Here is a 22,126-nt window from a genome sequence, read left to right as displayed (position 1 = left end):
CTCGAGACCAGTCTTAAGACCGTTTTTTGATGGCCTTAGTCTCGATTGCATTTGTACTCGGCCTTGTCTTGGTCTCAGACTAAGAGGACTCTGGATTTGGTTTCAAGACCAGTCAAGACTACAACTGTGGGGATATCACTAAATTGTCTGATTTATTTACAACCATCATTAATGTGATTGGATGTAAAACTTCCTGCTTCAAATGCAATCAATAACTGGGGTGGGGGGGTGGGGGGTTGATATGATTAAGCAATATTACAAAAGAGACCGGTTTTGAAATTCTTTTTAAAAAGATATGAATGATGATGAATGAATGATGCATTTATATAGCGCTTTGTGTATTGCTGTACACCCAAAGCGCTTTACAATCATGTGGGGGGTCTCTCCTCAACCACCACCAGTGTGCAGCATCCACTTGGATGATGCGACGGCAGCCACAGCACAACGGCGCCAGTGCGCTCACCACACAAGATATTGCTCTTATAAAAACATCCAGTAAACAATTTTTAACATCATTCTCAACATTATGCATTTGTAATTGTACCAATTCAGATGCAGCTTCTGTGCCCCCACTGCAATGCAAAGATGAATTTTCTTGTTAGTGATTTCACTGTTTTTCTGTAAGTGTCTTATTGTATTTAATGATTAAAAATAAGGTATTTCTCAGGCAGTAAATGTGGATCCTTTTGATGAATTTGAGCAGTTCTGGTCTGGTCTTGACTACAACACTACTTGATCCTAATAAAATGTTGACCTAGACTACTTATTTCTGCTATTTATTATTGATGTAATACATTAACGACTATAATGTTTATACCCATGAACAGCAAATATATTTAAATTGTCACTTCTCGTTCTATAAACAATGAAAGTTGAAACTGTACTGTGCATCTTACCAACTGAAATATTCCTGATAGCCAGTTTGTTTAATTGCAGATTCTTTTATTAACTTTATAGATACATTTTAAAAACAACAGTAGCAAAGAAAAGACAATAAAGCAAGAAAATGTTTTCAACTTTATTCACTAACACACTAAGTGCTCCCATTACAGAGTAAAATCACTTTTTCTTACTGTAATGTTTTTCTTTTTTGGAGTTTAACAAAGTAGAAAGAATACAGAGTTTGTTCTACAAGGTGTACACCAGAAAAAAAAAAAGAAAAAAAAAAAAAAAAAGTTATGTGCAAGTTCCTGAACCCAACCCATACAGAAGCCAGAGAGGCAAAGGGATGTTCCCACTGGGCCTATGGGAGAGCAGGGGTTCAGTAAGTGGACCAACTCGCTCCGAGACCTTGGCCAAAAAGAGCTCTTTAAGTTACATTTAAAGGTGACATCAAGCCAAGGCAGTGAATTGAAACAATTAAGAAAACATAACTGATTTTTCTCCTTTGTACTCCATTTTTTGGCATCAGTCAATATTTTACTTCAGAATACAAAGCAAGATGGTGCTGCCCACATGAGGACAGGAACAGAGACTGGTGTGAAGATGATTCAGAGGGAGGGAGTGACGAGTGGTGTACAGATAAATTCATACACTTAAGCTGTGCGTTACAACAACCAGTTCAAATAAGTTACAGCCAAAGATTCACATGCTCCCCATAATCCTAAACATAACCAGTCTGATTGACTCATACCCTAGAGAGCTCCACCAATAGGGAAAGAGGGGTGTTTGAGTTATAATACTTTTAGAATTCAATTACAGATTTAAAAACAAAAACTGATTGGTTTCTCTTTGGGCTCTCCAAGCATACTGATACTCCCCCATCCCCAGTGGGCCGCCCTCTCCCACCTCTGACCGGTCCCCTTCCCTACCCCAACAACCCTCTCAGCGAATGGTGTATCTGACATAGGGGACCTCTACATCCTCTTCTGTGTCATCGTTGCAGCAGAGCTCAAAAACTAGTGCTTTAACATGCTTCCCCAGTTTCTTCTTGGACACCTTAGTCACGATCTCAGTCATCCTATGCAAATAAAAACAGAGCCAAACATTTCATTTTCTTCAATCCCATATGCCTCACTGACACCTGTATGATTAGAATTGAGTAAATCTTTGAAGATAGGAAAAACCAACTCACGGCAGTTCCAGCCGTTCCTTAAGCTTGGCCGCAGGCATGAAGAAAGAGTAGAGCATGGAAACTCCCTGAGAGAGCATAGTGATCTCCAGTTTGTGTTCATTCTGAGGGAGCAACAGTGTCAACCATGAGTACACAAGGTCTAAGATTGAAAAGACATACATTTGTTTGCTTCTACAAGGGATGGACACAAATAGGGGATGGCAAAATAGAAAATTACTATAATATATGCTATTTCTTAAAACTTAATTTGTGTAACCAAACCATATCAGAATGTGTTACTAAATGTTTAACTTTTTAATCTGACAACTGAAATACTTTTGAGTTTCTTCAAACACCAACAATGAGCATCAAATATTACCTTGAAATAATCCAAGAACTGTCGGAGTGTCATTTCTTCACCATTGGACTGAATGCCCTTCACCTCAAAGCGGTCCCAAAGCGTCCAATCAATCTCATAGTACTGCGAAAGAAAGCAAGTGTCAAAAAAGCTTATTCACATTCAAAGGGACGCCAACTCTGCTGCTGTAATGGACAATGCAGTTGGTTACCTTGTGCTTGGGAGCAGCTATGGGCTCAGAGAAGGCGAAGAAAGGCAGAGCAAGGTTCATGAAGCCGTTCTTGTAGGTCTCGAGCTTCTTGTGCCCCTGAACGATCTTCAGTAGCTCCAGACACACCAGACCCACCACGGCAGCTGTCGTTGTGGCGATTGCTGGAATGATTTTACCAGCAATAAGTTTGCTCTGAAAGAAGAAAAAGAAAGGTGAAGACCTGCGATGGTGGGATTGGACTCCAAAGACAGTAAGGAAACCATTTCAATGGCCCTCTCACCTTGTGTCTATCTGCAGGAGGAATGTCGTAGTTCTCTGCTCTTAGATTGGAGGCTGCTACAATGAAGTCCATATGAAAGTTTGCATCATCGTCCTGAGGAAGAGAATTTAATTAGCATTTTAACTGAAGCTCGAAAGTTCTAAAGGCCAGGAAATTGGGGTCGCGTTATAAGCGGTACCTTTTCAAATTCAATGGGACAGAGCTTGAATTGAGAAGTCGGTTCTGTAGAAGGTAACTTTGTCTTCAGTTCTTCAAGCCTAGAGTCATCTGCAAACAGACGAATAGGAAAATTAGCAATGATAGGACAGAGAAAACTAGCATTTGCTTTAGCATCCAGTTTTCTTTGTTCTGGATTCACTGGAACAAAAAGTGAAAGTGACGTGACATACGACCCATACTCAATTCGTGCTCTGCATTTACCCATCCAAAGTGCACACACACATGAAATCACAGCAGTGAACACTAGGGCTGTATACCTTGGAGAACCTGGCGATACGATACATACCTCGATACACAGGTCACGATTCGATACGTACCTCGATACAGAGCTGTCTCGATACGATTTGATACAATGTGACACGATTCGATACGATTCAATAAAAATACATGGGCCAGAGCCAATTAGTTAATGCTGAACACATTTACTCAACAAACAGAACTCTGCATTTTTCTTCAATTTATCGAAGACAAAAGTGCATTATAACAAAGTGCATTTTGCTTAAATATTTGCAACTTTAAGTGCTCTGATTAATTGTACACAAATTGTATTAATCTGGAAATTACCACAAGTCAACATTTAACTTTCCAAGGGTACAGTCTGAGCTCACACAAGCACAAAATCTTCTTCTTATTCTTAACTTCTTATAATTCTTTTTTGTGACACCATATACTGCCATAACATATTTCACTATGAAATCACTTAAATGCTACATCTTGCTTTAACATTTTCCATGAGTTTTTTTAAACTCGCGGGCACCGCTGCGCCCCCTAATGGCTGGGCGGAGTATCGATACTAAGGGCTAGAATGTCGATACTGTATCTTTTTTTATTATATCGGTATGTATCTAAGAATCGATATTTTGAGCACACCCCTAGTGAACACACACCAGTTGGGGGTTCGGTGCCTTGCTCAAGGGCACCTCAGTCGTGGTATTGAGGGTGGAGAGAGCGCTGTACATTCACTCCCCCCACCTACAATTCCTGCCGGCCCGAGACTCGAACCTTTGGATTACGAGTCCAACTCTCTAACCATTAGGCCACGACTTCCCTTTAACTTCTTTCCACGACTTCCGCAACCGTTTCAAATCCACGTACACCAAAATGTTCTCCACCGCTTCTCCACTTACCGATTGATGCATTGGCACTCTGCAGCTCCTGATCAGACACGTGGATCTTGACTCCTGATTTGGGTATGAACTCAGGCACTTTAATATCCTGCAGCAGCTTAGTCAGAGCAGAACGGTCAGTGGAGCCTGGCAGGCCATATGACTGGGCAAACAAGTTAGCTGCTGCCATAATGTAATCCATGTGAAGATCCTACCAATCACAATGATATAAAGATCAATTTTTTTTTTCTTTTAAGACATCAAATTTCAAACCAAGACTTGTCTCTTCACAGTGAACTCACATTATCAGTGCTGAATTCTAATGGATGGGGACATCTTTTTGGACCTGACCAGAATGGCGCCCCAGAACTTGTAAGCTAGACAGAAAGACATTAAATATAAATGTTCATTACAGTTGCAGTTTCTAAATGCATTTTATTGATATTTATCCATGCGTGTTTTTTTTTTTGGTTTTTTAACCAATTTCATAACTCAATATTGCAATGAAGACAGACTTTCTCCAGTCTCGGCTTAAATCCCACCCTGTTCTTTTAAAGTAACTGCAAGTTTGCATTCTGATCTGCTTCCATTCAATCGATGGATTGAAAGTCCACGCCCTACATTTTTCCTTTTTTCAAAATCCGTTTCACTCAGATGTAAGGCACAATAGTTGATGTAACTTTTAAACTAGGAAATTAAAGATTTTACCAACAAGCCTAAGATTAAGAATTCAGTTTAATAAATCTTTCTTCATTATGATTTAAAGCCAGCTGTATAACCTTGACAAATTTTGCCTCAAATCTGAATTAAAAATAAAATAAAAACACCCCGAATACATTAAAGTCATTGTATTTATAACCAGCAATTTTAACAATTTAATGTATTTTAATAAATTAAACAGAGTCCACTGATAACTAATCAAATGAGAACAGACAGTCCTCACCTGGTCTGGAGGGAAATTGTGCAGTAGCTGACGGATGTTGTTGTTATACTGACACTGCCAGTGGTTGCGGGCCCAGGCTACACAGTTCTCCCAGCTGTGTGGGTTATCTGTCACCAGGCTCTTGTATACTGCCTCCACCACCTCCAACGGCTGAGCTCCAGGGAGCTTCAGTGTGCGCTCCATAAACTTTGGGTCTCTGGGGAGGAATGAGAACATCACATCTTAAAACGGCTGACAGCACCATGCGTGGCAAATTTACGGGTTGTTTAGGGTGACAGGAACTTACGTCAGATACTGCAAGGCGTTTTCAGCAGGCTGTTTGAAAAGTCCCTCAAACTCATCACGAGCCCACTAAAGAAGCAGGTGGGTAAATGGTCACTTTAGGTCAATCAAGGTAGTCGAGGCTTAAGACACCAGAACTTCATCACAAAGAAAGGTTGAAAGGTTACCTGAAGGGTGTGTTCAATTGCATTAGGGAAGTTTTTGAGCGTGCAGATAGGAATGGACTTCTCAGGAGGATCCTGGCTGGAGCTATATGACTCTGTGAGGAAGGGAATGACCACCTGCACGTTCCCTTTGGTGCCTAGAGTACCAGACTCCAGCAATGGCTTACGGTAGTACACACACCTCCGGTCCATATACATACCTGGAAAAGCAAAGCATGCAGAGACAATTTCTCACAAACAGCTTTTTGAACGTTACATTTTGAAGTGACCTACATGACCACCCACTTTGCTTTCTAAAACTCTTACTTACGGGCATCAACATTGTCAAGAGCATTTGTCACTCCGTCAAGGCTTTCAAAGAAGTCATCATCGTAGACCTTCTCAGTTTCAGGCCCTACACGGTTCTGATGACCCGTGATGCGGACTGATGGGTTCATCTGCTTCACGGCTGCAGCGGCTGTCTCGCTCTTCATCTTCTGCTCAGAGGAGGAACAAAATCATCAGCAACCATTCAAGAAAGACATTACAAAATTCCTTCCTTCTTCAGTGTGTGTCAATCTCACCGTAACATCCCACGGCCTAAAGAGGAACTGTCGATTGAGATTGGACTTCTCTATGGTGTCCATGTCAGTAACTATGACCTCTCCATCACCGCTGGCCAAGCCCATCATAGCAAAGTTTTTCAGCAGCTCACAACCAATAGCTCCAGCACCAACCTGAACACAGGAAAAGAGTCACTAAAATTCACACTTGGACTAAATCAGCGTTACTTCAGTACAATTTATAAACTATTATAGTTTTTAGAATTCGCTTTATTTTCATTTAATTTTAGTAAATGTAATACATTTGTCATTATTAGTTTATACATAGCTTTAATTTTTTGTTTTAAATTCAGTTAGTAATTTTAGTACTTCTACACACTTAAAGTTAGTTGGAAAGGCAACATCACATTTTCATTAAAGTTTTTCATCTAATATTAATATTTTACTTCAATTAAAAGGGTTTTTAATAGCTTTATTTTACAATAACACTGGACTAAAGGCAAAACAATCTTGGCTGGAACAGTTGATACTTAAACTTGCCTTTTGAAAAATATGATTTAAAGAAGCTTTGTTTGATTGGCTCAATATAATTTCAAGGGAAAAAGCAAGCATTGTGCAACTGCATAATTGGCATGTGTAATCATCTTCCATTTTGATAAATGGCCAGTTTCAGCTCCTCACCAGAAAATATCGCTGTTTGGCTAACAGCTCCTGCAGCTTGGACCCAAAAACAGCAATCTGGCCATCATACCGGCAGTTCCTCTACAGAAAACAGATGAATAAATTATTCTTTGCAATCAACCAACACTCTTTTGGGTGAGATGCATGTAGCTCCACAAGCATCAAACAAATACTGAGACACGTAAATAAACAATGGTACAAGAAGCACTCACAGGTGCACACTCTTCCTCTGTCAGAACAGCATCCTCAGCCTCAGGTAAGCACTCCAAGGCATCAAAATACAGCCACTGCATGATGGGCATAAACTTCCCTGTGCAAGCCTGAAGAAAAAAAGCAATATATAAAAGACCATGACAGAGGAGTCTAACGCAACATGTTCCTCATTCATCTCACTGATTACAAGCTCAAAGGAAATGATGGGAGACCATATTACCTTCATAACCTCCTGGGCAGCAAGCCCACCAATAAAGGCATTGATGGGTGCCAGGTCTCCAGCAGCCACGCAGGACAGTTTTTTGATGATTGCCTGGTCCAACTGCTCTTGCTTGCCAGATCCGGTCTGCGCAGCATTCGCCTCTTCAGCCAGAGCCACAAGCTCATCCGCATCAGACTGCAGCAGTACGGAGAGAGAAAGCGATCACTGCTGAGTCACTGAGACTGATGTCCACAGTACAGCATTCATATGCCATTAAACAGAACACTGTGTAACAGTTGAGGCATTACAATTCTTGGCCAGAATAAGCTTGGAAGTGGATTAGACCTCATGCATAAATTGAACTAGCAAAAGTGTTCACCTGATTCCAGGGCTTCGGTAGACGACTGTGCTTCTTCTCAAATGCATGCAGCGCCTGAAAGCCCATGTGCAGTTGGCCTGGACGATCAAATTTGGCAAAATCAGTCAGCAGGAACTCTGGTTCGGCCATGGAAGAGGACAGGGATTTCTGGTCGAAGAAAGAAATGTGCATTTGTAATCTACTTTTACACTGTATGAGAGTTCTGTAATGTTAACCTCAGCATGGGCGTCCAACTTACAAAGGCAACTTTCTTGGGCATCTTCACTTGCGTGACAATACCACCCCTCACATAGTCCGAGAATGAGCTGGTGTCACAGATGCTGAAGGTGTAAGGACCTGATGGCAGAGGACATCACAGTCACAAAACAGTCTACAGACTGACCTTCAAATGGTGTACAGTTATCAGTACACCTCCTTAAACAGTAACACAAGTTCAGTGCTTTGACCAGGAACTTATTTCTACCTTCCTGTTCCTTTAGGACAGAGGTAGTTGACTAAAGAGATCAGTAGTTGCAGTGATTGACGTTTGTTGCTCTAAGCTGATCCAGTTACATGTTAAAAAGTAGGTTGACATTGCAGTAAACCTGTCAAACAACCATAAATAGTGAAAAGTTCCAGACATCTAAAACAGTTGTAAATCTGCCGAGATTAAGACAAATGTGAATTACCTTTTCAGGCTTATTCAATTACTTTGCTAAATGACTAGTTGTTTACCAAGCAACTCTGCCCTCAGCAAAAATCCAAGGGATGAAAATTATTATTTAATATGGAAGCTAAAACTACTAAAAATCAAAATGTTTTATTTTAAATCACCCCTGAACAAGTGTTTTTTTTTTTTCTTTGAAAAAACTGGGTTTCTATTGTCTTGGAAAAAATGGAAAAATTATGTAATCTACTTTTAAGTGTGATTAAAAGATCATGAACACTACCAAAATCTTAAAATGTCATGTGCATTTTTATAACGAATATACATTTTTCTAGTAGTCTTGAATGCTAAAATATTTAGTTGGGGACAAAAAAAAAAAATTCTTATACAATATAGCACAAACAACTGGAAGAGTAATTTAAATTCACTGTTTTTAAACAATTAAAACTCCTGGAATTTTGAAATGTAATCATTTTAATATTTACATATTGGAGTCAAAAAGGTTGAGAACCACTGATCTAGCCTATTTTCATTCTGAAGGAGGCTGCGCTAACAACAGACTAGGTTGGCCGGTTGCTGGGTCTGTTTAAGTTAGAAAACCTATAGTAACTCACCCAGCGTCTTGATCTCTATTGGTTCACAGCCGTTGAGCTCTGTCATGCCCTGCACTTCTGTGAAAGTGACGAAATCTCTGCTCTCAAATCCATGCCGTGCTTCATCAAGACACGTAACCACACCAGCACTGTCCTTTAAATACACAGAACACAAACAGAGCAAAAGGTTCAGACAGCAAGAAGTTTAACAAATAACAATGAGACACTTCGTTCATTCTGACTACAGTAAACAAGGTTTAAATGATACCGTCGCACGGTATAATTTGGCCCAGTCTAGTTGACGGTTTTTACCTTTGTGATCATTGAGATCATGGCGCTCAGTGGCTGCTCTCCATTGGGGTCAAACACCGTCATTTCGTCCCCAAAATCGCAGAATAGTTGCCTATTGAAATACAGAAAGGACATGAGAAAAAAATAATACCAAAAACATTTAACTCAACACAAAAGAAAGATATTCTACCCAAACAGGCCACGCGTGTCTGCCACGATCAACTTAATGCCGTTACTATGGCAGAAGTCACCAATGCGTATCTGCTCATCGAGGCTGGAGTTGGTGAGCACAACAACCTGGTCAAACACACATACACTTGTTAGCCTAGTCTTTTAAATGCATTAAACTTTAACTAATGCAAAGTTCTGTATACATGTTGGAATTTAGTCCATGTGTTGAGCTCATGGATGTAGTCCAGTGAAGCCATAACGGCAGTACCTGAAACTTGGTCAGGTATTCGTTGGTGAGGGTGCCAGTGTAGGCGGTTACAGGCACATAGCTGTTGAGTTCTGCCAGTCGAAGCTGACTGACCTCTGCACGGTTCTTCCCAAGATCCTCCTCACGCAGGTAAAACTAATACATGTAACAAACACTATTATTTTTTATCATTACTACAACTACTACCATTAACATCATACTACATTTTCATTTACTTATTCCTAAAATTCTTATTTTTAGTCCAATGAATATTGTTATATAAATGTCTTAATTTGTTAATGTACACTGCTGTTCAAAATTTGTGGTTGATAATATTTGTAATGTTTTTGAAAGAAGTCTCCTATGATCACCAAATCTGCATTTATTTAATAAAAATACAGTGATAGTGTGAAATTACTACAACTTTAATTTTTCTATTTTAATATATTTTAAAATTTATTTTTTTCCAAAGCTGAACTTTCTGCATCATTACTCCAGTCTTCAGTGTCACATGATCCTTCAAAATTAATTCTAATATGGTGCTCAAGCAACATTTACCATGTCGTAAACCATGAAATATTTTTCTCAGGATTCTTTGAATAATGTAAAGTTGAAAAGGACAGCATTTATTTGAAATAGAAATCTTTTGTAACATTACTTTATCTTACGGACCCCAAACTTTTGACACTAATGGAATTTAACTTGCTTGAGCCACCAAATGTGGATTTTGACTACGCTCCTGTTTTAGTTATTTTACAGCGCCTTTGCATTGCACAAAATTAGCAGCAATGGATATGTTTTGCATCCACACACGTATGGTTATGACTCAAGACCAACCACTGACCTGTGAGGAAAGGTCCTTCCATTCAGCCACACCCTGGTCGTGCAGGTTGACGCTCTTGACTCCGCCCAGAATGACATTCTTGGCTATCTCTACACCCAAACCTCGCAGCCCTGAGATCAGAACATTGGAGCTCTGCATGCGCTTCATAGCATCATGGCCCAGTACGTACCTGAGACACACACACACACACACTAAGTTTAACAATTACTCATGTGACCTCTTATTTGCTTAGTAAGAACGTTCTAAGGATAAATTAAACTGAAATGAAGGCCAAACTCACAGCTGTCTGGAGTACAAGCCCTCGTCGATCTCAGCATCATTTCCATTCTTAGCCATGCCCTGCAGAGACCAAAACCACAGTTAACAGACTATAAATAGACGAGCATAACTTATGAAACTGGCTGCCTTTCAAAAACCAGGCACAGTAAAGAATGAAAATTATATTCACAAAATATATGACTACACATACCAGTTCAGATTATCTAGATAAGTGCTTCCCAACCTGTTTTCCTCAGGAACCCCCTACGTACATATGACAATCTTTTCATTAACAAAAACAGTACCTGTTTCTGTGAGTATCTGTGAAAATTATAACAGCCTTATCTTTCATACATTTGTAGATCATGATAAACACAGGTACAGAACTTCACAACCATGGTAAAAAGTAGCCTAACTAAATGGTTTCTATAATATTTGCTATGAAAAACAGTAACCTGAAGACATTCAGTATAAGTACAAATGCACAACAAAACTGATATGACTTAACAAAAATACTGTGATTATATCCCATTACTCCTTTAATATATTTAATACATTATTATTATAACTAGGCATGCATCGATCCGATATCATGTATCGGCTCCGATACTGGCATTTTCTGCGTATCAGGTATCGGCCAGAAGAGACCGATCCAAATCCCATATTCTCGCACTCGCATTGAACAAGAGTAGGAGAACCACACGGTTCAATTTTTTTCCACAAACCGTTCCACCCCTATTTTCTCGAATAACATTTTCTGCTAAATTATCCACTAACCTAGTTTATAATAGTATTTTTGTCATAGATTATGATTATATATTTTCTCATTTGTTATTTTTCATTAAAATGAAGTTATATTTAGTAGATTGCTTAACACAATTAACACACACAAGAGAGATAATCAGGTCAACACACAGAGGCACAGAAATTCTACATTGATTTAAAAAAAATAAAATAAAAAATAAAAACTGCACTGGTATCAGATCGGAATTGACCAATACTCAGAATTTCCTGGATAAAAAAAAAATAAAAATAGTATTGTTGCATCCCTAAATATAATAAATTCAATATGAAAATTCTACTTTTCTGCCACAATACCATGGCGACTGTCAATGTTACTACAATAAAACCATGTTGGTGATTTGTAGATTGAAACGTCTTCTAACTGGATCGTTGTTGCATAGGTGTTTCCGCATTAGTTGCTGAAAATGATCCAGCTCTGATTTATTTGGCTTTAAACTAGTTTAAATCGCATACCTATGTGATTTGTACTGGAGAACTCTGCACTGAACTCGAGCGCGATCACTAGATCTCACAGTGCTGTTTAGTGGTCTCGTGATTGTGACTGGTCAGCGTAGTAAATACATTCGCTTTAGCTCACACTGCGCTGTTTTCTTTTGAGCTGAGCTAATAAAAGGTCCGTGCGATGCAGGGTTTCAAACGAGAAGTGCCATTTCGTTTCACTTTTGCGGGTTTGGTGTTTAATACACATTTATCATGCACAACAGAATGCTAACGGTTATCAGTTAGGCAGATTGGTAGTGGCACCAGCACGATTTCTAACAAAATTTAGTGTCACCGGAAGAAAAAAAGGTAGCAATTGCCATTTAGTCGCAGTCTGGAGCCCTGGTAGACTACTGTCAATTACATAATTTTATTTAATTACCTTATCTTGGCATTGTAAACTATGATTTAAAAACTTTAATAAAATTGGAATATTTTATACATCTTTATTTGACCTCAAAGCATAACAGCTCCCTGCACCCCCCCCTGTGAACTCTGGTGCTCCAGGTTGGGAACCACTGATCTAAATGTCTCATATGCAAATAAGTTCTGAAAAGCTTGACTTGAACCTACGTTAGCTGGTGTGTGTGACAGTTCGGTTCTGACAGAGTTAGAGGTGGAGCAGTGGGATCCCGTCTTCGTCTCTGATCCTGACACGCGACGCTTCTTGGACAGCGGCGAGCTGGACATCTAGAAGAGATGAAAGAAAACTCAACCTCTGTATTTTTCTTAAGTGAACATTATGAGTTTGGAGTGCATAAATATTGATACACGAACATTGCAGATAATGTAAAATCTATAGAGAAAATACAAAGAACAGCATATTACAGGTCACTTAGTTTCTGGTGGAATGAGTTTCCCAAATGAAATAAACCAATTATCATCTTAGTGGAGCCTTAAAAGCATTTTCAGGCTATTTGCTCTAGGACTTGGCAAAAGCTCATGTGCTATTTCCACAAACAAATGGAAAGCAATGGTGCAAATGAACAATAATAGCAACATCCAGATGGTTTGAATACACTATTTAATGTGCAAACACCTGGACAAATATAGCTCTACTAATTGTACTTTATTCATTATTGAACAAAGATATTTTCAAATCTTGGTATAAAGCCAACATGGAACAAAAGAGCACAGATGTTTTTTTGTTTTTTTTTTAGATTTTGTCTGTGTAAAACAACACGTAATGTTCAATTAGAAAAATGCTGAAATATGGCCTTATATACATAAATGGTTATTTCAGCACTGGACAGTTCCTTTAAGAGTAAAAAAAACCCAAAAAATCAATTGTACCAGCAATGCAGAGAAGTCGGCATCGTTCTAAAGGACACAATGATATTCTAGTCTATAAAACCAAGGCTAGTTATTATTAGACTGCTCAAATTTCGCAAATAATTGCATTTAAATTGGATTGTAGCAAGAAAAAATAAAATGTACGGGAAAGCACCAAGCTACATTCAGATCACTTATGTGTGGAATAAAAACAATAAGGTTTGTCTTTCCACAGCACAGGGACAGTCTGATTTCTGCCGCAAGATGAAGCCCTTTGGCTATAAATAGCTCGCGGACAGAAGCGATGCGTTTATGGTGAACGGCCCGTGCATTTACTGGCTCACCCATTCTGCCTTCAAAACCGCTGATTCATTAAAGCAAATCTGCAGTGAATGTCACATCCCAAGACCGGTTCCCTGCGTTTCCACAATACAAACTTAAACTCGTTTGACGGTTTCCCATCCATTCATATATTCCGTGTGTCATGTTAGAATCTCTCATTAACAAGGCACTGAATGACGCGGAGATCAACATTTACGACATTCACTAAAATATGGTGTAAGACGACTTGCTTTACTGAAACGAAACTTTATAACGCTCTTTAAGTTGCATAGAGTTCAGCGGCCGCTGAAACAGAGCGTAGATTCTAGAATGACTCCAAACTCGCGAGCTGCGCACGAGCGGAAATTCCGCATACAATCGTGCCGTTCTGAACAGAATTCTCGTAATTTAAGGGAGAACTGAATGAGAACGTTTCCTCACTCTCTCGTGTTGTTCTAAACCTGTATGGTGACTCTTGTGCTACATAAAAAGTCAGGCAGAAAATGACAGCCTCAATCACTTCCATGTTTTCCATACAATGACTGACGCGGTCATTCTGCCTGACAACAACTTTTTTGTTCCATGAAAGAAAGTCAGCCAGTCATGCATGTTTAGAACAACACGAGAGTGAATTATAACTTGTTTAATAAAATCAAAATGATGCCCACAAATTCCATTAGCGTACAGATGGCTAAGTGATCTTAATATATTGACACACCAAGATTACAATACGAGCAGATTGAGGTGCCCACCCTGATTTGACCCAAGCGAAACCGAAACATGAATAAATCTGTGCGTGACATAAGCAAAAAATAACATACAAGCTCTAATATCTGGTAAAGATGAACGTTACACCTGCTTTATAAATTTCAGATATTCACTTCCGTTTCGACGAAAGACACACACAAAAAATCCTCCGCAGTACGTCAAGACATCAAATGTTAAATTAAACAGACACGCGAAGCAAGTCACGTAACGCTAATCAGATTTGACAAATTTAACCGGATGATCTAGCAGGGAGCACGAGGGATTCTTAGATATCTAGCTTGCTAGCCTGCTACATGCTTTGTAATAGTTGGTGCAGGCAGTTGACTGAGCCTGAGGCCTAGCTCACTACAGTCCCAAGTTCGCATGCTAACCAGTGAATGAAAGAACTCGGCACTTGTACAAACACAACGATCTGATTCACGCCGATCAGACAACACATAATTACACGAACCTAGGCGGGGAAATACACGTTATAAAGCGCTAACCGAGCAGACAGCTGCTTGCACTGAGTTAGCACAGAGTGCAATGGTTCGCCTCTTACCAATAATCCTTCTCAGTCCACTCTCAGTGTCAGCAAACCGCTCCTCGTGTGAAACTAACTTAGATGGTGCGGATTGCAGGCTGATGTAGAAGCGAGGAGAAAAAGGACAGTAACAGCACAAACAGCGCTGGGCGAGATGCTGAGTTTAGCCCCTTCACTATCCTGCCGAGTCACTGTGTCGTTCAGTCTGCTGCCTGCCTGTGTCGTGTTTCTGGTTTTGTTTCAGCGAACGGAACAAAACCAAAATGGCAGCTGGGACACAGGGGCGGAGCTGCACGGATAAAGAGGAACAGGAAAAGGTGGTCTGGCCAAGATTGCTGCAATCCTCCGCAGTCGCCCATTGGCTGTCCTACCTATGACTTTACGGAAAACCCACCCACTTCTGCATATGCCGGGACTACAGGCTTCTGTAATTGATATTCAGTTGTGCATATTGAACTGAACCACGTTATCTATTGTCATGAGGCTGTGGATAAAGGACTGAACCCATGCTGTACAAGGATAGTTTGCCAACAATGAAAATTGCCATAATTTTCTTCCTCATGATTACTTTCTTTTTGTTAGTTTTTTGTTTTTGTGCAACAAAGGATATGTCAAAACAGTATTTTTTTCCATTCAGTGTTCGTAAATGACAACCAAAACTTTTTGGTCACAGAATTTCTTAAAAATATCTTGTGTGTTCTGCAGAAAAAAGGCAAACATTTTTGGATTGATGTGAAGGGTGAGAAATTTTATTTTGTGTGAACTTTACCTTTTTAAACGGTTTTATATCCTGGACAATTTACATGAGATACAAATGATACCGAAAATAAAATCAATGTTTTAAGGAAAAAATAAGATGCATGTATTATTTGAGTCCTAATATGTTTGAAAATAACAATATATGTTTTTTGCGATATTTCATGTCCCTGTCCATATAAAAGCTATAGCTACATGACAACACAATACAATTACAATCTTGTTGTGGGTGGAAAATATGTTAATGCATTCAATCTACAATTCTCACATTTTTTTCTGCAAGATATTGTCATGAATGTCTCTCAGTAGCACTTTACGCTACAGCAATGTAAAGATATGATTTATTTACAATTAACAGCCAGAACCAAATGTTCGTATGGGTTTGGTAATAATACTTAATATTTATTACTGGTCAAAGGAAACAGCACAAATAACCTCCTGTCAGATCAGGCAAGCAGCATTCTAGTGATTACAGTACATTATGACATGCAAAACCTTTTTTGCAATAAATAATCATGCAAATCTGTAGAATATTTGTCAACGGCTGAATGGAGGAAGTAAAGTGCTTATTTGATAACTTGACAGACATCATTTACCAAAACAACACTAAAGCAGATGCTACATTTATTCACTCTACTTAAACATAAAGAAAGCCGTACAACCTGCTAGTTGACAGCTGACTCTGTAAAGTAGGTCACAACTATTTTACTAAGGAGAAGACATACTTGACATAAAGCATTTGGGTGAAATATGTCACCCTTGCAGATGGGGATGAACAGTGGCATAATATAAAGCCATAACAAATCCATAAAATAACAACACTGAACATCTATTTTTATAATGCATACATATTACCACAGAAGAATAGCCCTCATTTATTTGCAGAGCAGTTTACTAAACCAACAAACCATGTCAAACTGTGCCTTTCAAAGGCAATGACTGCTAAAATGAGGGGTTAGGTATGGGCTTTCTTGTAAATGAGAGGAATAAGCGTTGGGGGATGGGGTGATACTTGTGACAAAGGCCCAAGTGGGCCGCTTATTCTCGCATATGGTGCATTCAAGAAGCAAATGAGTGAGTTACCTTTACAGCAGGTACAAATAATGTCAACAACCCCCAACGCATCGCATCATTCTGCCGCTCACGCACCTGCACTTGATAGTCAAAACCTCACAGTCCGAGTGAGCCAGTTAGCTCGCTGCAAAACACCATCTTAAAATGAGTTTCACATAGCAAGTTGCATGCTTACTAAAGAGGGATCGTGGGGTTAAAGAAACTGCAGTTTACATTATAGCAAATCGATGCTAACAATGCACAGGGTTACATAAACAGGTTTAATGATCAGTGATCTAAGCGGAGAAGCAAAGCAACCTGGTACCCCACACGCTGACAAGTTTGATTCAGTATTTAGTCTATTTTTCCTAGCGTGGATCTTGAGATACTTTTAAAAGACTGTAATCTGAGCAGTTGTGCAGATATATTGGCAGTCAGATTATCTCGCTATTTTTCCAAGCTAGCTTTCAGGGAAAAGATGCGAGGACGTTTTGCGATAACGTTAGTCTACAAAAACAAAGCTTGTTAGCTTAGCGCAACCTTCTTGCATAGCATGAAGGAAATCTGAAAAATAACCTAAACCATATGACGGGAGAACTAGCCAACTTTTCCGCAAGGATGAGTTTGTTTCTTTTATCCCCAGCTCGTGATGCGCGCTTGGGGCGCATTGTCTCGCGCATGCCGTTAGCTGGTTGTTCCTAAAGTGGCCAGTTGAAATTTACAGACAAATTGTTGCGCCTGGCTAGATGACTTCAGCGGTAAAAACTTGGCTTTGGCTAGCTGTAACTGTGTTCTTGTGGAGACGTTAGCTAGTTAGCATTAGCTAGGCACATAAGTATGCAGAACTCGCCACATCCGATATTACTTGGCCTCTCCACGGTACTGAATACAGAAATACCTCGCGAGCAAAAGATAAACAACAAAAAGGTAAAATCAAACCGTTTCTGTAACTTTATCCCTGGAAGTGGCCGGAGCTCCGTGACTTTCCAGTGTGAGGGGAGGCTGGACGGTTGCCTGACCGGCTATTCCCTGCACTGTTAACAGTTCAGCAAGTACTCTTCAGTTCAGGAGCGTAGAACCAACATGTGCAGAGTTTGAGTTGAGACTATGCCATTATTCAAGATACAGGGAAATAATACACACTTGTATTTTATATTACACCGTCACATACATTAAATGCGTTGATAGTCAAATGTTAAACATGTAGAAACTGGATTACAATAAACGTAATTGCGTAATAATGAAAAACTTTTCTATAGATTGTCGAAACCATTATTTTACCATTGCTACCCCCCCCCCACCCCAGTTACAAAATAGACTCGCCCAAAGCTTTGGTTGCGCTATGCTCTATGGGAGACGTAGTATTTATGCGTAGAAATGTGCGTTAAATTGCTTTTAGGTAAACATGGATTATTTTATATACACATCAAGATTTCGGGTTAAAATGTATATTAACGGGTAAGCAAATCGGTATGTTGTTCTATTCCTTTTGAAATGTTAACACTTTAAAAATGTCTGTATTTACTGTATCATTTGAAATGGTCGTGCAGTGAAAATGCAACTGTATGTAAAACAATTTAAGATGGCTTTAGCGTGTCACCACATGGCATGTCAACGTGATTCAAAGGTATTTTATGTCAACTGCCCTTTTGTCATTTTCAAAGCTTACTCGGGATTTTCTGGGCATTGAATTACTTAAGAAGAAGCACAGATTAAAGGACGTTGACAATAAAGACAATAGACTGTGCAAACTAAACAGGCATAGAGTATGTAAACACTAAGGTAAATGATAAAAAGATTGGGAAATCTGTTAAACAATGATTTAAGTAATGGGATAAGAGCACTAAGGCACTCCTGAAGTATAAGATATTGTGTTGTAGCAAAAAGTAGTTAAATGCATCTGTAGTAGACAGTAACAATGTACTGAAAGTGTTGTTCACTAGAAAATAAGATGAGTATAGTAGCATATCTGCAATTGACAGGAAAGTGGTAAAGTGCTAAGAAGAGCATGAACTAGTACTAGTGACTTCTTAGTAGTGTGATGGACGAAAAGTAAAAAATCCTCTGAACAGTGAAAATAAAATGCTTCTAATTTATTATATTACCAAATAATTCTATGCATTCTGAACGGGAAACATCCGTAACTTAGGGTAGCAAACGTGCTAGTTGGCAAGTGTCTATGATAGCCATTTTTCACAATGTATTTTAAGCAAATTTAGCATATTTGATGCTAGGTTATTTTGTAGTTATAATATTTACTAGTTATGTAACAACTGTCGTTTTATACTAATCATGCCAAAAGAAAAGGCTATAAAACAAAATAGTCTGATCTGAATTTTATTGAAATAGTCGTGTAGAGAGTGCAAAAAATAACTTGGAATAATATTCACATCACCAAAATCTATATAATAATTGGGGAGGTGGAAGCCACAGTTACAGTTCACAGACATTTGCGAGGATTTTACATATAGACATTACAGCTTACTTTAGGATATATTAGCAAAAGTACTATACAATGTAAAGATATACTAGTATGCATCATAAATTGAAAAAAATAGAGTAAGAGAATGAGAATCAAACAAACACGTAAATGGACACATACAACAGCAAAAGAAAAAGGGCCAGGAAAGAGAATATTGTTTTAAAGTAGTCTCAAAGTTATGATCAATTCTAGCCCTCTGAGCATTATTATTCTCAATCAATGAAAGACTGTCATGTTTGGTAGAGACGCAAAGAAACTGCTGTACAATACGAGAATATACAATAAGAAAGATAAATGAAATAGTCTTATTGGAGATATTACAGAAAGTAAATGATTGATGAGAGTACACAGATGCACTGCTTCAACTTCACTATCTCAGAGCAAAAATCCAAGATGGATGAAGTGACAAAAATAATAACACCCTCCAAAGTCAGTACCTGGCGAAGAGCAAATGTGCAGCGGTTCTCCAAAACAGAGCAGGACGCCAACTTGTTTTAAGGGAACAAGTTTCATTAAAGGTGAATTTTTCAGGTTATATAAACTCTTGTATCCAAACTCTCCACAGACTCTACGTTATAGTTATGAAATTATTTAGGAAACATAATAGTGTTTGCTATGATCTTGAAGTGTTGAGCACAGACATGTACAACCATTTATAGTGGGATAACCTTAACTGTTTTCTCTAATAATACAAAATAGTGTTCAGTTTGCTCATTTTCCTCTTTACACATTTAAAAAAGCTTTTTATCTGTCACATACAATCATTAACAAGGCTCTTTGCATTGGAGCCCAAAGATCATTGCACAGCCCCGAAAGGTATGCTGCACTCATGGATCCATAATTTTTTGTTACATGCCGTACCTACTTTATTCTTGAGCATTCACATCCTATTAGCATATTTACACCCCTTTTCCTGACAAACTTCCCCTTGGTGATTGGCCAGACCGCTTTGTAGACTTCTGGCCATCACCATTACCCTCATCGGCAGTTGGATGGTTGTGACCCTGGATGTGACTGGGTGGGGAAGGTGGTGGGTACGAGGGAGGCGGGATGGTCAGATGTGGTAGAGAAGGCATTGCTGGGCGAGGTGTGGTGGGAAGGGGCGGTGGGGTCGAATGATGGTACGAGCGAGGTCGGGGTGATGGGGAAGAGCTGGCGCTCTTTGCTCTCGGAAGGGTCTCGGGATGGTCGCTGATCTGCTCCAGCAATGAAGGCATGTCCCCCTCGATCTTCTCTAACACAGCAGCCATTTGCTTTTCAATTTGTTCGATTACACAATCCATTTGCCAGTCCGCACTGGCTCCACTTCCGGGATCTAGACCACCGTACTGTCCGACAGAGTAGGTTGGACAGTATGGGCTACCATACCCTGATGCACCATGGACCATCTCTTGCAGCTCCTGCTCAAATACTGTTTTATCACAGCCAAGACTTGAAGATCCCAATCCTGCATATGTACACTGGATGTTTTTCACTGACTGGCAACCCTTGTCCGTTCTTCCTTTCTTCAACTCTCTGCTCTTAGGATTGACCTCAGAAGTCGCTCCTACTTCTGCTGGACTCTCTGCAACTGCTTCCGGGAGCTGTGTTTGACACCAGCTACTTGCGGCCATATCATGGACTGTGTCTTTTTTGTCTTCTGATTTAAGAGTTGGTTCCTTTCCCACTGACAAGGTACTGGTTTTGGCATCTGAACATGAGCCATTATCCATTGAGAGGTTGGCTGCCATTTTGCGTCGATTTGGAGTATCAGACAAAGGTGATTTCTTCTCAACACTATCAACAGTTGTGGCCTCTGGCTCCTTGGGGACATTGTTCTCTCGGTTGTCTAAGGTTTTGATAGGCTGGCTGGGTGCTGCTTTCTGGCTCACTCTTGTTGATGGGTTGTCCTCACTTTCAGAAGTGCCTTCAGTAGTCTCTTTCTTGTTTGGCTCACCTGCTTGAACTTTTAAAGAGCTGTTTGATCTGGCAAGGGTCTCTGCTTCTTTCTCTTCTGCTTTTAGGTGTCTTGCTTTCTCCTCTTCTTGATTCTCCACAGGTCTGCTTTCGACAGACACCTCATGGGACATGCTCACAGTAGGAATGCCGCCTGAGTTTGTTTGTATCCCATTACCATCTAATCCATCCGCTTTGTCCTCTTTGCCCCGGCCTACAACAACCCCTTCAGAAGATCCTATTTCAGAGGCTCGGAGACGCTGCATGAATGTGGTGACACGAATCGCTTTCTGAAAGTGAAAAAGACATACCAAACACTTAGTACCTAGTCAATTATAAAGTAACGTGAGGTCTTCTTTGCTATGGATTAAATGCATTGTTAACAGCGTGGCAATCTGTGGAAGCAGTTTTCCATCTCTATCGCTTTCATGAGACAAACACATTGGAGATGGGCGTTTTAGTAATTTCGGGGAGGCGTCTCATTTTTTTCAGCGTATCGAAATATCGTTTTATAGTTTTTTATAGTATAGTTTTTTAGCAGTTAAATTAGTTCAACAACTACAAATTATAGCTGATAATTATGCCTGAACTCAACAATGAAATGAAAATAAGAGCCATTTTTGGCTCATTTGTGTTTATTACTGGCTGCTGATCTGAATGAAATGTTTTTGATATGCATGTCATCGACAAAAGCATGATGTGAGTCAATGAATCAGGGCCACGATAAGTCATCTGAGGACAAATCACTTTGCTCTCTCTCTCTCTCTCTCTCTCTCTCGATAAGGACCACTTTGGTCCTCTCTGGCACACACACAAACACAGGGACAACTTTTCATACACATACATGTGACACTACGATGAATATTCAATCTGGACATTTGTCTGAGTGAATGAAGGACTAACTGGAATTCAAACTGGAATATTGAGGACACTGTGAGTAAAAGCCAGACGGCATATGACTGAATGCACATGGGACCAGCTGGGCAGTGATAAATTTGTTAGTTACTGGTGTGCAGATACAGGGAGGCTTAGGTAAGTACAGCGAGAGT

The 22,126-nt window shown here is 39.6% G+C and overlaps 2 protein-coding genes across 4 annotated transcripts in view; both read right to left on the bottom strand.

The window, feature by feature from the left end:
• Nucleotides 1-1,004: 1,004 nt before the first annotated feature.
• On the bottom strand, nucleotides 1,005-17,726 carry LOC306859312 (ubiquitin-like modifier-activating enzyme 1). Of its 2 annotated transcripts, none has more exons than XM_079400296.1 (26): nucleotides 17,600-17,726; nucleotides 12,541-12,657; nucleotides 10,706-10,764; nucleotides 10,426-10,594; nucleotides 9,603-9,737; nucleotides 9,354-9,460; nucleotides 9,185-9,275; nucleotides 8,894-9,026; nucleotides 7,872-7,969; nucleotides 7,634-7,780; nucleotides 7,273-7,449; nucleotides 7,052-7,159; nucleotides 6,840-6,920; nucleotides 6,180-6,332; nucleotides 5,927-6,092; nucleotides 5,620-5,816; nucleotides 5,457-5,521; nucleotides 5,171-5,366; nucleotides 4,530-4,604; nucleotides 4,249-4,438; nucleotides 3,081-3,169; nucleotides 2,903-2,995; nucleotides 2,623-2,814; nucleotides 2,433-2,534; nucleotides 2,075-2,175; nucleotides 1,005-1,960 (listed from the first exon to the last, which is right to left on the bottom strand). In XM_079400296.1, the coding sequence occupies exons 2-26, from the start codon at nucleotides 12,655-12,657 to the stop codon at nucleotides 1,825-1,827; spliced, it is 3,177 nt and encodes a 1,058-aa protein (XP_079256422.1). In that variant the 5' UTR covers nucleotides 17,600-17,726; the 3' UTR covers nucleotides 1,005-1,824. The 2 variants fall into 2 exon arrangements, with proteins under 2 accessions (XP_079256422.1, XP_079256421.1); XM_079400295.1 differs by lacking the exon at nucleotides 17,600-17,726 and adding an exon at nucleotides 14,870-15,111.
• Nucleotides 17,727-18,982: 1,256 nt separating this feature from the next.
• Nucleotides 18,983-22,126, bottom strand: part of camkvl (CaM kinase-like vesicle-associated, like) — a 46,917-nt gene continuing 43,773 nt past the window's right edge. For both annotated transcript variants that reach the window (XM_079401017.1, XM_079401016.1), the window contains one exon: nucleotides 18,983-21,367. In XM_079401017.1, the coding sequence (XP_079257143.1) occupies nucleotides 20,042-21,367 (1,326 nt within the window). In that variant the 3' untranslated portion in view covers nucleotides 18,983-20,041. The remainder of the gene's footprint in view (nucleotides 21,368-22,126) is intronic.

This window comes from Barbus barbus (assembly GCF_936440315.1).
Source record: "Barbus barbus genome assembly, chromosome: 40".
In the NCBI taxonomy this organism is placed as follows: domain Eukaryota; kingdom Metazoa; phylum Chordata; class Actinopteri; order Cypriniformes; family Cyprinidae; genus Barbus; species Barbus barbus.
The sequence above is the reverse complement of the archived record's forward strand: the minus strand, read 5'-3'. Positions and strand labels throughout refer to the sequence as shown.

Excerpts from the sequence above, each read along its gene's own strand:
- LOC306859312 (XM_079400296.1), bottom strand. The coding sequence starts at position 12,657 with ATGTCCAGCTCGCCGCTGTCCAAGAAGCGTCGCGTGTCAGGATCAGAG. Across the intron at positions 9,738-10,425 it reads GGAAGGACCTTTCCTCACAG|TTTTACCTGCGTGAGGAGGA; the intron begins GTCAGTGGTTGG and ends TACATGTATTAG. Across the intron at positions 9,027-9,184 it reads TGATCTCAATGATCACAAAG|GACAGTGCTGGTGTGGTTAC; the intron begins GTAAAAACCGTC and ends GTGTATTTAAAG.